Raw genomic sequence first — 13,199 nt, 5'->3', positions numbered from 1 at the left:
CATCTAAAGCCACATGGTTACTTGGTTACTGACAGAATAATGTTACATGTTTTCTTAGTCTTCAAACTTGATCAGGACTATTGAGAAAAACAAACTGCTGTGATGAGAAGCTGGATCTGATTTTCTGTAACTGGTTTCTTCTACTATCAATGAAGAATTAAATTATGATTTGATTATTATTTTTATTTTCTTCTGTATTAGTTCCTTTCATGTTTCTAACATCAGCAGTTTAACTTTAATGTCGTTGCTTCTTAACCTCAGTAGACCTGTAGTTAATCTAGTTGTCCAGCAGATGGCGACCTCTGAACTTGTTTATCTTTATCATCCAACCTTCAACCCCAATAAAATTCCTTCTGCTTCATTTAGTTTCATTTAGAAACAGGCGTTATTGGAACAAACAAGCAGAAAGTCGACAGAGAGAAGCTGATGAAATGGCCGCTTCAGCTGATATTTCCAACTCAGGTCAGAAATCTTTTTATAAAACCTTCCCTCAAATTTTATGCTGTTTGGATTATAATCTGGTAAACTCTTGTTTTGGTGGATTAATATGTTCAATTCAGAGACTTTGACTTTAAACAGAACATAGAGTAAAAAAAATGGCTCCCTCTGCGTTTCTAGATTTCCTTATATTAGGTTTTCTGTCATGGTAACAATGTTTTTATCATGATTCTTCTAATAGAAATGTTAATCTAGACATTTTGTCCTCTGACTGGCTAATTAAAGCAGATGTTTATAAACTGAGTGATAAAATAAAGCCTTACCTCTCTTAACAGCACTGAGCCGCCTTGCTACAGAACTGAGGATTGTGTTGATAGGAGGAAGATTCAATGACCTTTCCAGTGGTAAAAGCTCAGCTGGAAACATCATCCTGGGTCACAATGTTTTTGACACCAGCAGAAGAACAGCTCAGAGTGAAGCGAGGCAGCAGGAAGTACTCGGCAGACGACTCACAGTGGTTGATACTCCAGGATGGTGGTGGTATTATTCAAGAGAAGACACCCCAGAACTGGATCAGATAGAAATCCAGAATAGTGTCCATCTGTGTCCCCCAGGACCTCATGTCTTTCTTCTGGTCATTCCTGTTGGTTCACATTTCTATAATCTCATCAAACCATCTCTAGAGGAAAGCCTGGAACTTTTCAAAGCAGATGTTTTCAGTCACACCATCGTGCTGTTCACTGCAGTCGTTCCATGTAGTGATAAAACCATTGAATCAGATATCAGAAGACGTCCAGACCTGCAGTGGATCCTTCAACAATGTGGAAACAGAAAACATGTTCTCAACATCAGCAACAGAGAAGATAGAGATCAAGTCAAGACGCTTCTAGAGAAAATAGAGGCGATGATTGAACAGAACAGGGGCAGACACTGTTCTGTTGATGAATCTGATGGAAATGCTCTGAGAGAGAGACTGAAAGATTTGGTTAAAAAAGCCTCAAAAAGGTTTGATGAAGTTCAGAAACAAAGAAGAAACCTGAAGCTACAGATTGAAGGTAATTCTACTTTATTTCTATCAGGATAAAGTGATAAATGTTTCTGCAGACGTCTCTGGGAGCTTGACATACAAAACACATTATTTAATTAGAACTTTTGGAAATAATTTTTTTTATTGTTGGTATAATAAAAAAAAGGCACAGTAGACATTTTAAAACCATCTAAATCAAAGTATTCACATAGTTAATTATTTTCTCTTTGTTTCTTTACTTTATAAATATTGCACTATTTCTCCACATTATCAACTCTACTCTAAACAGACCTGAGCTGCGAACTTTTAAATCCTAAATTATTGGTTTGTTTTTATGATTTAGGTGGAAAAGTTCCTCCAAACCATTTGAGAATATTGATGATTGGTGAATCATATGTTGGAAAGAGCTCAGCAGGAAACATGATTCTGGGAAAAAATGCATTTCGTTTAAATGAAAGTGTTGAAAGAACGACAGGCAGTGAAATCAGCCACAGTGTGGTTGAAGGAAGGCGGCTCACAGTGGTGGATTCTCCTGGATGGTACTACATCCACACCCTTCAGGACACCAGTGAGATGGACAAACTGGAAATAGAGAACAGTGGGAATCTCTGTCCTCCAGGACCACATGCTGTGCTGCTGGTTATTCCTCTGGCAATCAACATTGATCCATCATATCTGAGATCTGTCCAGGATCACATGAGTCTGTTTAAAGAAGAAATCTGGAAACACACACTGGTTCTGTTTACCTTTGTTGACTGGTTAGGAGTGAAGACTGTGGAGGAGTATATAGAGAGTGATGAAGGTCTGCAGTGGATAGTGAACAAGTGTGGGAACAGGTATCATGTTCTGAAAAACAAGGACCACAGTGATAAGACTCAGGTAAAGGAGCTCATTGAGAAGATTGAAGAGATGTGGGCAGGAAATGAAGATCCTCATTATGAAGTGGACCTGGACCGAGCAGCACAGATAGAAGCCAAGATGGAGGCTGCAGACAAGAAAGCCAAAAGGTTGAAAAAGATCAATGAGACACAGTCAAGAGTCCTGAAAGAGGTTTATGAAGGTAAACAAGTTTTATAAAAGTTTATGATATAATCCTGTAACATGAATGTTTCAGGATTAGAAACTATTTGGTTTTTCTGTTTGTTTTCCAGCTGAGAGAGATCCAGTCACTGACATCAAAATTGTTCTGGTTGGACAGAAATGTTCAGGAAAGAGTTCAGCAGGAAATCTGATCCTTTTCAAAGAGAAATTTAACACAAACTTTAATAGAGCTTGGTTGGAAAAGGTGAACCATCATGATGATTAACAAAACACATTTCATAGATTCTAACATAGAGACTGGATGTTTACCTGAGTTCAGTACATCCAGAAATGTTCTTCTTTATTTTTCAGAAATATGAAGATCAGAGAACATCTGCAACATGTGAGAAACATGAAGGAGACTTTGATGGAGTAAAAGTCTCAGTGGTTGAAACACCAGGCTGGTTCTCAGACCCAACACCACCTGACTGGATCAAAGATGAAGTTCTCCACAGTGTCTCCATGTTTTCTCCTGGACCTCATGTTTTTCTCCTGGTTGTTCCAATCTTCAGAGCTTTCACTGAGAAAGATCTCAAAGCTCTGGTGGAGGTCCTGATGCCATTAACAGAGAGAGTGTGGAGACACTGCATGGTGATGTTTACCTGGGGAGACTGGCTCAATGGCCTCCCTGTAGAGAACTACATCGTCAGAGAGGGCAAGGAGCTCCAGGAGCTTCTGGAGAAGTGTGGGAACAGATACCATGTTCTCAGCAGCTTTGATTATGATGATCCTGTTCAAGTCAAAGAGCTGTTCCAAAAAACTATCAACATGGTAAAACAGAACAAAGGATGCTTCACGACTGAAGGAAAAAGAAAGAATGTTCAGTTTCTACCTTTGCAAGGAAAACAACGCATGCTGACAGAAGAGGAGTGGAACAGACGGGAGCAGGAGCTGATGGAGAGAATGATGAAAGCTTTAGCAAAGGAACCAGAGAAACCAACAGTGCCCTCTGTGGAGGTGGCAAGAAGCAAGGATGAGGGAGCCATTCCAGACAGTAAGATTAGAATGACGAATTAATCACTAACTTTTCCACAAACTCTTGGCTACATCTATGTTTTTTAGAATAACAGTTTTTTCTTCTGTTTCAGTGAGCGGAGATGATGCGTCAGAATATGGGAGCATTTCTGAGATTAGGAACCAACAAGGTCATAACAACGTTGCTGATTGGCTGGCTAACAGAGTGAGATGGTCATTCAGCTCTGGATATAGCAGCATGCGTTCCTCATTACGCTCTATGAAGAAACATGATGAAGATCACCAATCTAAAAGCTCCAACAGAGAATATGATGAAAGCTAAAGGAAAACACAGGATGGAATATGAAAATATACCAGCTTGGTGTTACATGAGACCATGTTGGTCTAAACACTGTAGATCACATGTTTAAAGTCCTGGTCCTGTAATGTTCTGGATGCTTTTAGTGCCAGAAAATATGTTCATGTGTGTTTTCACACATGAACATATTAAAGTTAAACACCACTTGGTTTAATTTAAAGTTACCGAGGAGAAACAGAATGTAATGTCTGCTAACTAGCTTTTCTGTTTCCAAGGTAAATATTCCTCTGATTAAAACCTGGAAAGATCTAAAATATTTAAGGAAATACATGTTAAACTTAGAGTTCAGTGAAATATGTAAATTATTCTTACAGTTATCTGATGTATCTAAACTTTGTCATTTCTTGATCTATTTAGAAAGGTCTCTGTTCTGGCCTTCCACCTGGAGGGGAACTATAAAGTAAAAACAGCATTTAAAATAAAATCATTTAAGGTTTCAGATGAGCTGTGCTCTATGCCAAAGTCTTCTAGCACCACATAAACACCTCAGAGGATTCATTCAAAAGATTTACATAATTTTCTAGATCAATGGTTCTAAACTAAGAGCTAAGTAAGTTCAGATGAAGGAACTTAATTTTACAATAAGCCAGAAATTCAGTGACAGAATTAAGTGGATGTGGTTACCAGGTTACCAGGAGTGAGAGTTGGAGAGTGAGCCAGGTTCCATCAGTAATGTTCCAGACAACTTTTGACAGACATATGTTGTGATTTTATGTTCAATTCTATTCCCAGCCAGCTGGGAATTTGTGTTTCTGATACTTTAAGATGTTTATTGCCCTCCCTGGTAGGGGTGGTTTAATATCTTATTTAATAACATATTATTTCTACTGTTGTATACTGTTTATTTCCACATACCCTACTAGCTATGTGTTAGAAAAATAGATGAAAGAGTGATTCGAGCACTAATCATGGTAGAACAGTTAATTGTGCATATAGATGGAATAAATTCACCACAACTTATGTTCAAAATATAAGTTTATTAATAAAAATCATTTAGCTCCAAGTCAAACATATTCCAGTCAACTAAGACTTGTGAAACTAAACTAAACTAAACTACAATGTACAAAGAGGAAGGGAAAACATGGTTGAAAACCATCTTATAGTTTAAGATGGTTTTTATGTTTGAAAGCAAAGTTTATCTGGAAGAATTTGGGATATGATCAAATGAGCTTTTCACTAATTTAGAGAAATTGGAATGTTTTCAGACCAATTCACAATGCAAATCCATGAGGTGAATAAAATATTATTTGGCAAAATATTTATTATTAAATAATTTGCTTAATCAAGAACCAATAACCTCTAGTTAATGATTCTTTACCCTCTTTGAAATAGCTAGCAGCGAATAGAGTCATTTAGGTCCTTGAACTAAATGACTCTTGGTCATGGAAATGTAATGAGCATCTGAGGAACACATGAACACTAATGTTATATCAGTGTTTAAACCTTAGTGAACTAAAGCTTGTCCAAGCTTCAGCAACAGCTCAACACATATTCCAATAGCATAGCGTAGCATGCAGTCCATTCTTTTAGCGTTGTCTTTACTCATCATCAAAAGACATATTGTTTGTTCCGTCCCTAATCATGCCAGACCTGCAAACCTTTTTGTCCATTTCCATTTGGAAGGTTAAGCTTTCACCTAGCTGGAGTTCAGCAGTCAGGGCAGCAACAACCAGGGGTTTCTTTGTCTCAGTCTCACAGCACGGGTCTTCCTTGTCTAAGTCATTTATCAAAGCAAGCCTTCTCTCCAATCTGGCTCAATAAGTTCCCAGTGTTTTGGGTGTCAAATTGTGTAGTGCTCTTTGGTGCCATCTGGTGCCGAAGGCGTATCACTGCAACCACAGTTTGAAAATCCTAAGCGAAGGCACCCTGTCTCCCCCTGGTGCTTGCTTCTGAAATTGCTGCTAAATGGTGAAAAAGAGTGACTTGTTTTCCTTTTATGCTGCTTCACTGTTGCTTTCTGTGCTGTGGACAAACAGTGTTTTATTAATTGGAGAGTAGTAAACTTAAAACTGTGGGTATAAGTAAAAAAAAACAGAAACTCAGGTTTAATTGTGCAGCTGATGCCAACTTTTACCATTTCTGCCAGGTTTTCCAACACTGCAATATACATTTTGTGTGCAATAGTTGTTGTTTAACAGTGTTCTACACATACGCACATATATACATACACGCGCACATTTCTATATATCTTTACGTACAACATCACACCCAGCCAATCTTACTTACTGAAAGGTGAGTGATTCAAACCATTAGAAACCCACAGATTTAAATGCAATTGGCAACCTGCGTATCGTTTTGTCCGCATGTTTATACAGCTGCTGTATAGGTAACAAACCTACAGTAAACGGAGTGTGTTTGTTTAGAGCGTGTAGTGCTAACAGGGTTAGCGATTTGTAGCCGGTGTGCTACGTTTCCTGCTTCGTTCCCCTCTAATGAATAGAATGGATAGGGATCAGGATCAGAAAGCAGTGGAAGCTTCTGCGGCCTCCATTGAAATGGAAGCTCAGAAACTAATAAGCTCAGTGATTTCGTTGTCAGAAGACGAACACAGCTCCCTTAATAGTCTCGATCTGGAGGCTTGTGAGAGAGAGATTCAGAGACTTATGGAGTTAACTAGGAAGCCAGGAAAAGAAATGCTGATCGCAAATGTTTTTGGTCAACTTGCGTTGCTGTTTCAAAGAAAGTCCCAATTAGAGATAAAACTGCATCTAATGGCAGAAGAACTGTGTTTAGAAGCTGAGGAAAGGGCAAGAAAGGCAAAAGAGGAGAATAAGAAAGTGACCTCCAACGTCCTGAAGGAACAGCAAAGGGGGGTAGCTCCCTGATTGCAGGACGAAGGGTCAGATGAAGGGTCAAGTGAAGGACCAGAAGGAGCTGAAGGATCCCAAAAGAGGGAAAAAAGCGAACCCACCCCAGCTTTAAATAGGGTTGACAAAAAGGGGACCAGGGGAGGTCCTCCTCTAGCAACCATAGAGCTGAAAGCTAACGTGAGGGAACAGGGAAGGCTCGGTAGTGTAGCCTGTAGTTCTACCCAGCAGAGCAGCTTCAGACCGCAGAGGATGCCGGACTTGAGTGGCATGCCAGGTCCTAAACATAGAGCAACAAGCAGGTCAGACCAAACCCGAAGCCCAATCTGCTATGACACACCTTTGCCACAAAGGCAGCTGTGCAGCCAACCATGGAACACTGATGAGCGCTACCACCCTGAGCTGCGGCCATGGCCTAGTGGCTACGGAGCAACAGGCCCACCAGGGTACCATGAGCGGCCTCACATGCCTTTAAGGCGGTCAGAGCAGAGCTTTCCACCCTACCACGACAGTAGCTGGCTAGAGCTCTCAGATGAGGATTCAGAAGGCCCAGTTCCAACCCAAGAATGGGGATTGCGAATGCGGCAACTTGAATCCCTCACCCACGACATAGAGCATTTTGACCCCAGTAACACTGAATCCACTATTGAAGACTACCTTAGAGAGGTAGAATGCTGTCTTTTAGACTTACCCCATCCCTCTGCCTGGGAGAAGTTAAAAGTTAATCTGGAAAACCCAATCGTGATAGCGACCCACAAGAAAGGAGAGGTTTCCAGCATTGGAGGAGTTCACAGAATAGAGAGGAGAGTGGGTTCCAAATGAGGTACAGATCAGAGAAGAGCCCATATAACAGACAGCCTGACCTGAGGAAGCTTAAGAAGAAGTGTGAGGGGAGAGATCAGTGTGAGAAGCTAGAACATTCACCTGTTGTGCAAAATGATATCCGGCAGATAATGAATAAATGATTAACTAGAACTGGAGTTTTAGTTAACTTATTCAAAATCAGAGGTGAAATCAATTTAGTGTTCTTGGTTGCTTACTTATCAGGGTTTATGCCTTTCACCAATGGAATGGCAAAACTAGCAATATGGATATCAAGAAAGAACAAAATTAATGGTCATCAAATGGAATATGCTTGTTTTTTGATTTAAGAGACTGATCATTGCTCGTGTTCACGTAGAATTTGAGTTTTTTAAGTTGACAAAAAGCATAGATGTTTTGTAAGTAAGTGGGGTGTTAATGGTGCTCTATGTTCAGTAGATTAGGAATCTTTAGTTTTTGATGTTTTTATTTTAACTTTGTAATGTTTTGATTGTTGGATTGTGTAATAAAGGCAATTTTTAACTCAAACTCTTTTTTTTTTTCTTTTTTTCTTTCTCTATGAATTGCTGACTAACAAGACTGATTGTTTTTGTTCTGTGTGTAAATTGTTAATAGGCTAGAGATTTTTTTTTAGTTATCCGCTGTCCATTACAATCCTGGAAGGTTTTTCTTCCTCTAGGAGGATTTAGATCAAACTGTCAGGTTTCACCTTTGAGCTGGTTTATTCTCACTGCATAGGACGAGGCGTGCGGCTGTGTGCCTAAAGTGATGCGGTCCCTGGCCTCTATAGCGTGGGCCCTGCTAGCTGCTACAGTATGAGGTCATCCACCTCTATATTCATGTAACCTGAGCATCATTCAAATTGGGGGATTGAAAAGTCCTCATCAAACAAGTTCTTAAGCACTGACATCAGATAGTTCAGAAGTTTAAAGCGGCTCAACTTAGTTGCTTTCCTGCTTATGCTGTGGTTTAAAACGCTGTATGCTAATAGCTGTTATACAGAGGTGATTATGGCTGAGGAGGGAAGAAGAGTTTTAGACCACGATGGAGGGCAGATCATGTTCGAACAGAGCAGACTGTGGAGAGGATTCAGCAGCTGCTAGCCAGTTGAATTCTCACTAAGTTTGTAGAGAACTGTGGTTGTAGGAAGGTTTGCTCAGAAACACAATCCAAAGAGGCATCAAGATCCTTTACTAAACAAAGAGGAAACCAAGTAGGATTAGTCAAAATGTTCTAGGAGTCCAGAGAGCTAGAAGTTACCACTTTAGGTTAACACTCTGGCATTGAAATGCTGGCAGCCTTAAGTAGTCTGGAGCTGATGAGGAACAGGTTCAGGCAATCAGCAGAGCTACCTAACCAACCGTGGTCCAAGATGACCTCTGGAAAACTGCAGGAGAATATAGGAGAAATCTCCCAGACTCAAAGAAATTTGGGTCATGATTTAACCTCTGGGACCATTTTGTGGATGAGAAGGTGAAAAGGTTTGTGAACCTCTGATGAAGGGAAATGTAACTGACTGTCGAATTAATCGTTATTGATTTTCAAGATGAAGAATTTCAACAATAAAACTCAAGTTAAACATGTTCTCATAGCTATCTGTCTGTTTCTGCTCCAGAGCCTGAAAACTCATCTGGAAGGACCAAATGGGTCAATCTCTCGCTGCTCTGTCTTTGTTTATCTTCATCCTTGAGCTGCTGGGTTTTTCTATGAAAGGCAACAAGCAAAGGTAAAAAGATCAAAGTTTGGATCTAAGCTTCAGATTTCAACACTGCTTAACTTTTGACCCAAGTTTTAGCTTCATTTGAGATCTATTACATAATCCATTAAACAGTGACATTTTTTGTTTTCACTCCAAAATGAAAATGCTGTTCTATATTTGGTTTCATAAATGGGCGTGACTTTTAAGCCTGCCTGTGTGGTGCCCTCCAAAATAAAGCTCCTGCAGTCATGGAGAAACTTCCTTTCTCTGTATTTCCTGCCCTCATCCCAGCCAACACTGTAAGATATTACCAGGATGTCACAGTATTTTACTGTAACGGTTCTCAATAAATATTATTTTCTCATAAGATTTCATTACAAAGTTTGCAATATTGTACTGTAATTGAGTTTTCTCCTGTGAAATTGATTGTTGTACAATAGATTCCACAAATGGGAACCCACTACTATTTAATTATAAATATCATTTACTGAGGCAATATAAACATAAAGATTAAGACTTTTAATCCATAGCTAAAGGAAATAAAATAATTATGTATAATATATTACATTTCTATTAGTAAATCCCTACAAATATTACACTATATAGCTTTAATGGAAACAATCATCCTATCCAGAATATGGATGTGTGTGGGATTTTAATTTTGTGGGGAAATACTTTTTCTGGTAATTATTTCAACACATATCTGGAAATAAGCCAATGTCAATGTGGCTTATTTCATATCCATATATCCATGTATTGGCTTATGTCATAGGGCTCCCCACGGTCGGCTCCCCCCATCCCCTCTCGCTATTTGAACATTGAGGGTTCTGGGTTGTCGATTGGTGGGGTGCGCTTGCATTGCCTGTCTCCCGGACGGGGGGTGGACTGTGCTACCTCTTTTTGGTACTCCCAGTTTTAACTACACCTGAGAGCAACACAAAACACAGTATTTCTTCCACCAGAGGGATGCAGAGCAACCAGATGGAGGTCCATCTAAGAGAGTCAGATGTTATAGTGGTGATTGTTTCAGGAGAGTCTTGCAGCAATGTTCTGGACGTAGAGTTGCTGCCAAGAAGCCAACCTGGGAGAAGGTTTGGGGATTTAATGGAGTTCATCTATGAAGTCAGAAATCCAGGGACAGAATAAAGTGGCTCCATAGGTTTATCTTGGCTAATTTCCAGATATATGCCTAATTAGCAGAAAAAGCCTTTCCCCACAAAGATAAAGTTCCACACAAAACCCATTTATTGGCTACAAAGAACAAGGTAGAATATTATCCCTCGACAGGATGATTAGTCTTAAACATGGCGACACCTGCTGGTCATTTAAAATACCTGTGCTGTGTGTCACTTGTCATGTGTGAGTCTGATAAATCTCTCACATAGCTTTATTTCCAGTAAACCCAGTAGCTTTAATTTAGAACCAATGCATAGGCAAGGATGATGGCAGGAAATACAACCAAAGGAAGTTTCTCCATGCCTGACTGAGCAGGAGCTTTATTTTGAAAGGGCACCAGACAGATGGCCCCATCCATGAAATGAAATGTAGAATGCCATTTTCATTTTAGGAGAAAAAAAATGTGTTTTTGCCGATGTCTTCTAAACCTGTAAAACAGAGTAATAAAAAGTACATCGATCTTGTTTTCTACATTAATTTGTTCTATTTTTCTATTTCACAGATAATCTGGCCAGAAAATATGTAATCTAGTTCTTTTAAGCTTCCTGTTTAAACCCTGGATTGAGGCAGAGCTTCAGAGAGACATTGCTGCTGAGGAATTAAAGCAAAGATCAAATTTATTGTGCCATTTGGCAGCTTTTACTGGCCCTTTGTCCAGCTGGACTCACCAATGCCAGGGGCCCTAGAAACATCCTCTGCTACTGTGGACTGAGAGAAAAGATACTTTGGATCAACTTGATATTAAGCTAAATAACTTTATGTCATTTGTTACAGTTAAATGTATTCGTTTTTCTAAAATACAACTAGGTGGTAGAAAATGTAAATTATAATTTATTAGAAATAAATCTTCATGTGGCACCCGAGAGGTGCAATTATAAAATACAACACACGCGTGTGGGCCTCTCCAGCATAGCTGGCATCAGCGAGGTCACCTCCAACACGCTCCTCTCGCCAGCGTGCCTCTGCGCCTCTCTCCAATGCGCCACGCCGCTCTCCAATGCGCGCCTCTGCACCTCTCCAGCGGGCCTGCGGCAACCAGTCCCCAAAACCCTCCGTCTGCTTCTCCCTCCATGTCCGGCTTCTCATGCCTTTATTCCCATGTTCGGCTTCACGTGCCTTCAACCAAACAGCGCCTCTTTATCACTGGTGTCCCTCTGCACGCTGTTTGGCTGATTAAAAACACCTGTGCAACTGATGTGGGCGTGTCCAGGTATGAGCGGTAATGTGACCTCCAAACAAAACGAGAAAAAACATTCAACACAACCACCAAAAATAAATCTAACAAGAAAGCAAATAACCTCAAAATAAAACAAATCCAAATGAGAAAAATTAAACATGCAGTCAACTTCAAAAAAGGCCACATTACCACATCCATACCTTCAGACAAAGAAAGAAACTACATTCATACAAAGTAAAACTATAACAGATCATAAACAAGACAAAAATGTAAAACTGTATTTATTTCAAAGAGTGAAAACATAATTCTGATCCAACTATATTGACCACAGACAGGATTTATAATTCATGATAACTGAACCATTAGTTGTTAAAGGATCATTAGTTTAATCCTATTATTATTTTTAAAGCTAACCTGCAGTTCCTCTGATTTCATACAATCGTCTCCATATTATAACTGAGCCATTTCTATTGATGACTACAATGCCTTCCCTTCATAATCATTGCTGTTCTGAAACTGAGCAGACAGCATTAGTTGGAACAGCTGCCTTGCTCATGGTGGTGCTGTGCTGCTCACACCTATTTTCAATTAGCCAGGTAATGAGGTCACATTCAGGTGAGTTACAGCATGTGGAAGGATAAACGCCTAGTGACACTCTTACCTTTGACTTGAAGTAGATATTTACTTGGGAAAATAATTCTTTCTGTTAATAAGGTGTTTTTAATTCCAGGTAAAGTGAAATTATTGGTTTCAAATCACACATATATCTATATTTTTTAAATTGGAACATCTAATTTAAAGTTGATCAAATGAAATGGACATTTCACTTCTTTCAGTGTGGATGGTGGCAGCTATTTGCTGCTTTAAGAAGTCCCTTTAGATTAAAACACCTGATGTCATTAACTAATATAAAATGACCAGACCTCAATTTGTTTTGCTTGGAGATATTGTGTATTTACAGTTTGATACTGAAATGCTAAAAATGTGCATTAAGATATTCCATGTGTCTCTTTGTTTTAGGCAAATTTTAGTCTAAATGTTTCATAAACTGAGGCAGATTTTAGGGCTCCAGCAGAACATGAAGGGAGATCAGAACCAAAACTTTAAACTCTTTGAATAATTCTGGTTTCCAGCTGTGGGAGAGAAAAAAAATCAGCCCTCAGGTTCTGTTCTTTTTCTGTTATTTAGATATTTAAATATAATTTATGACCTGATTTGACAAAAGACTCCACAGAGTCAAAGATGTGACTGATTTGTTCCTCGTCTCTGTGGTCAGTTGTATTCTGATGATTTTGTTTACCCCGTACAGCTTTGCTTAGCCTTACTTTACCTGCTCCAATGTGCTTAATCTCCTTATTAAACATCTAATAATCTGTTCTTATTTAGGAGCCTTAATGACAGAATCCAACCATACAAACTGGATAGCATTACCTCACATTGTCTCAAGCATAATTTTGAATTTGTGGACAGCATTAACTTAAAGTTATATAATTAAATTTAAATGAAATACCTGGATCCATTAAGCTGTGCTGAGAGCCGTCCCTCGTATACAACCAACTGTAGCGTCTTGGAATCAGCTTATATTGGAATATATATGATTCATCATTTGCTGCATTGTTTGTATTTCTCACATTCTTACA

General features: G+C 39.2%; 1 protein-coding gene across 1 annotated transcript; it reads left to right on the top strand.

The window, feature by feature from the left end:
* The first annotated feature begins 383 nt into the window (after nucleotides 1-383).
* On the top strand, nucleotides 384-3,842 carry LOC107091811 (GTPase IMAP family member 8-like). The gene is made up of 6 exons (XM_015385978.1): nucleotides 384-462; nucleotides 774-1,493; nucleotides 1,809-2,525; nucleotides 2,617-2,750; nucleotides 2,858-3,539; nucleotides 3,634-3,842. Exons 1-6 carry the CDS (start codon nucleotides 432-434, stop codon nucleotides 3,840-3,842), a joined length of 2,493 nt encoding a protein of 830 aa, XP_015241464.1. The 5' UTR covers nucleotides 384-431.
* Nucleotides 3,843-13,199: the final 9,357 nt, after the last annotated feature.

The sequence above is a fragment of the Cyprinodon variegatus genome, unplaced genomic scaffold (genome assembly GCF_000732505.1).
Source record: "Cyprinodon variegatus isolate N-32 unplaced genomic scaffold, C_variegatus-1.0 Scaffold353, whole genome shotgun sequence".
Lineage (NCBI taxonomy): Eukaryota > Metazoa > Chordata > Actinopteri > Cyprinodontiformes > Cyprinodontidae > Cyprinodon > Cyprinodon variegatus.
The sequence above is the reverse complement of the archived record's forward strand: the minus strand, read 5'-3'. Positions and strand labels throughout refer to the sequence as shown.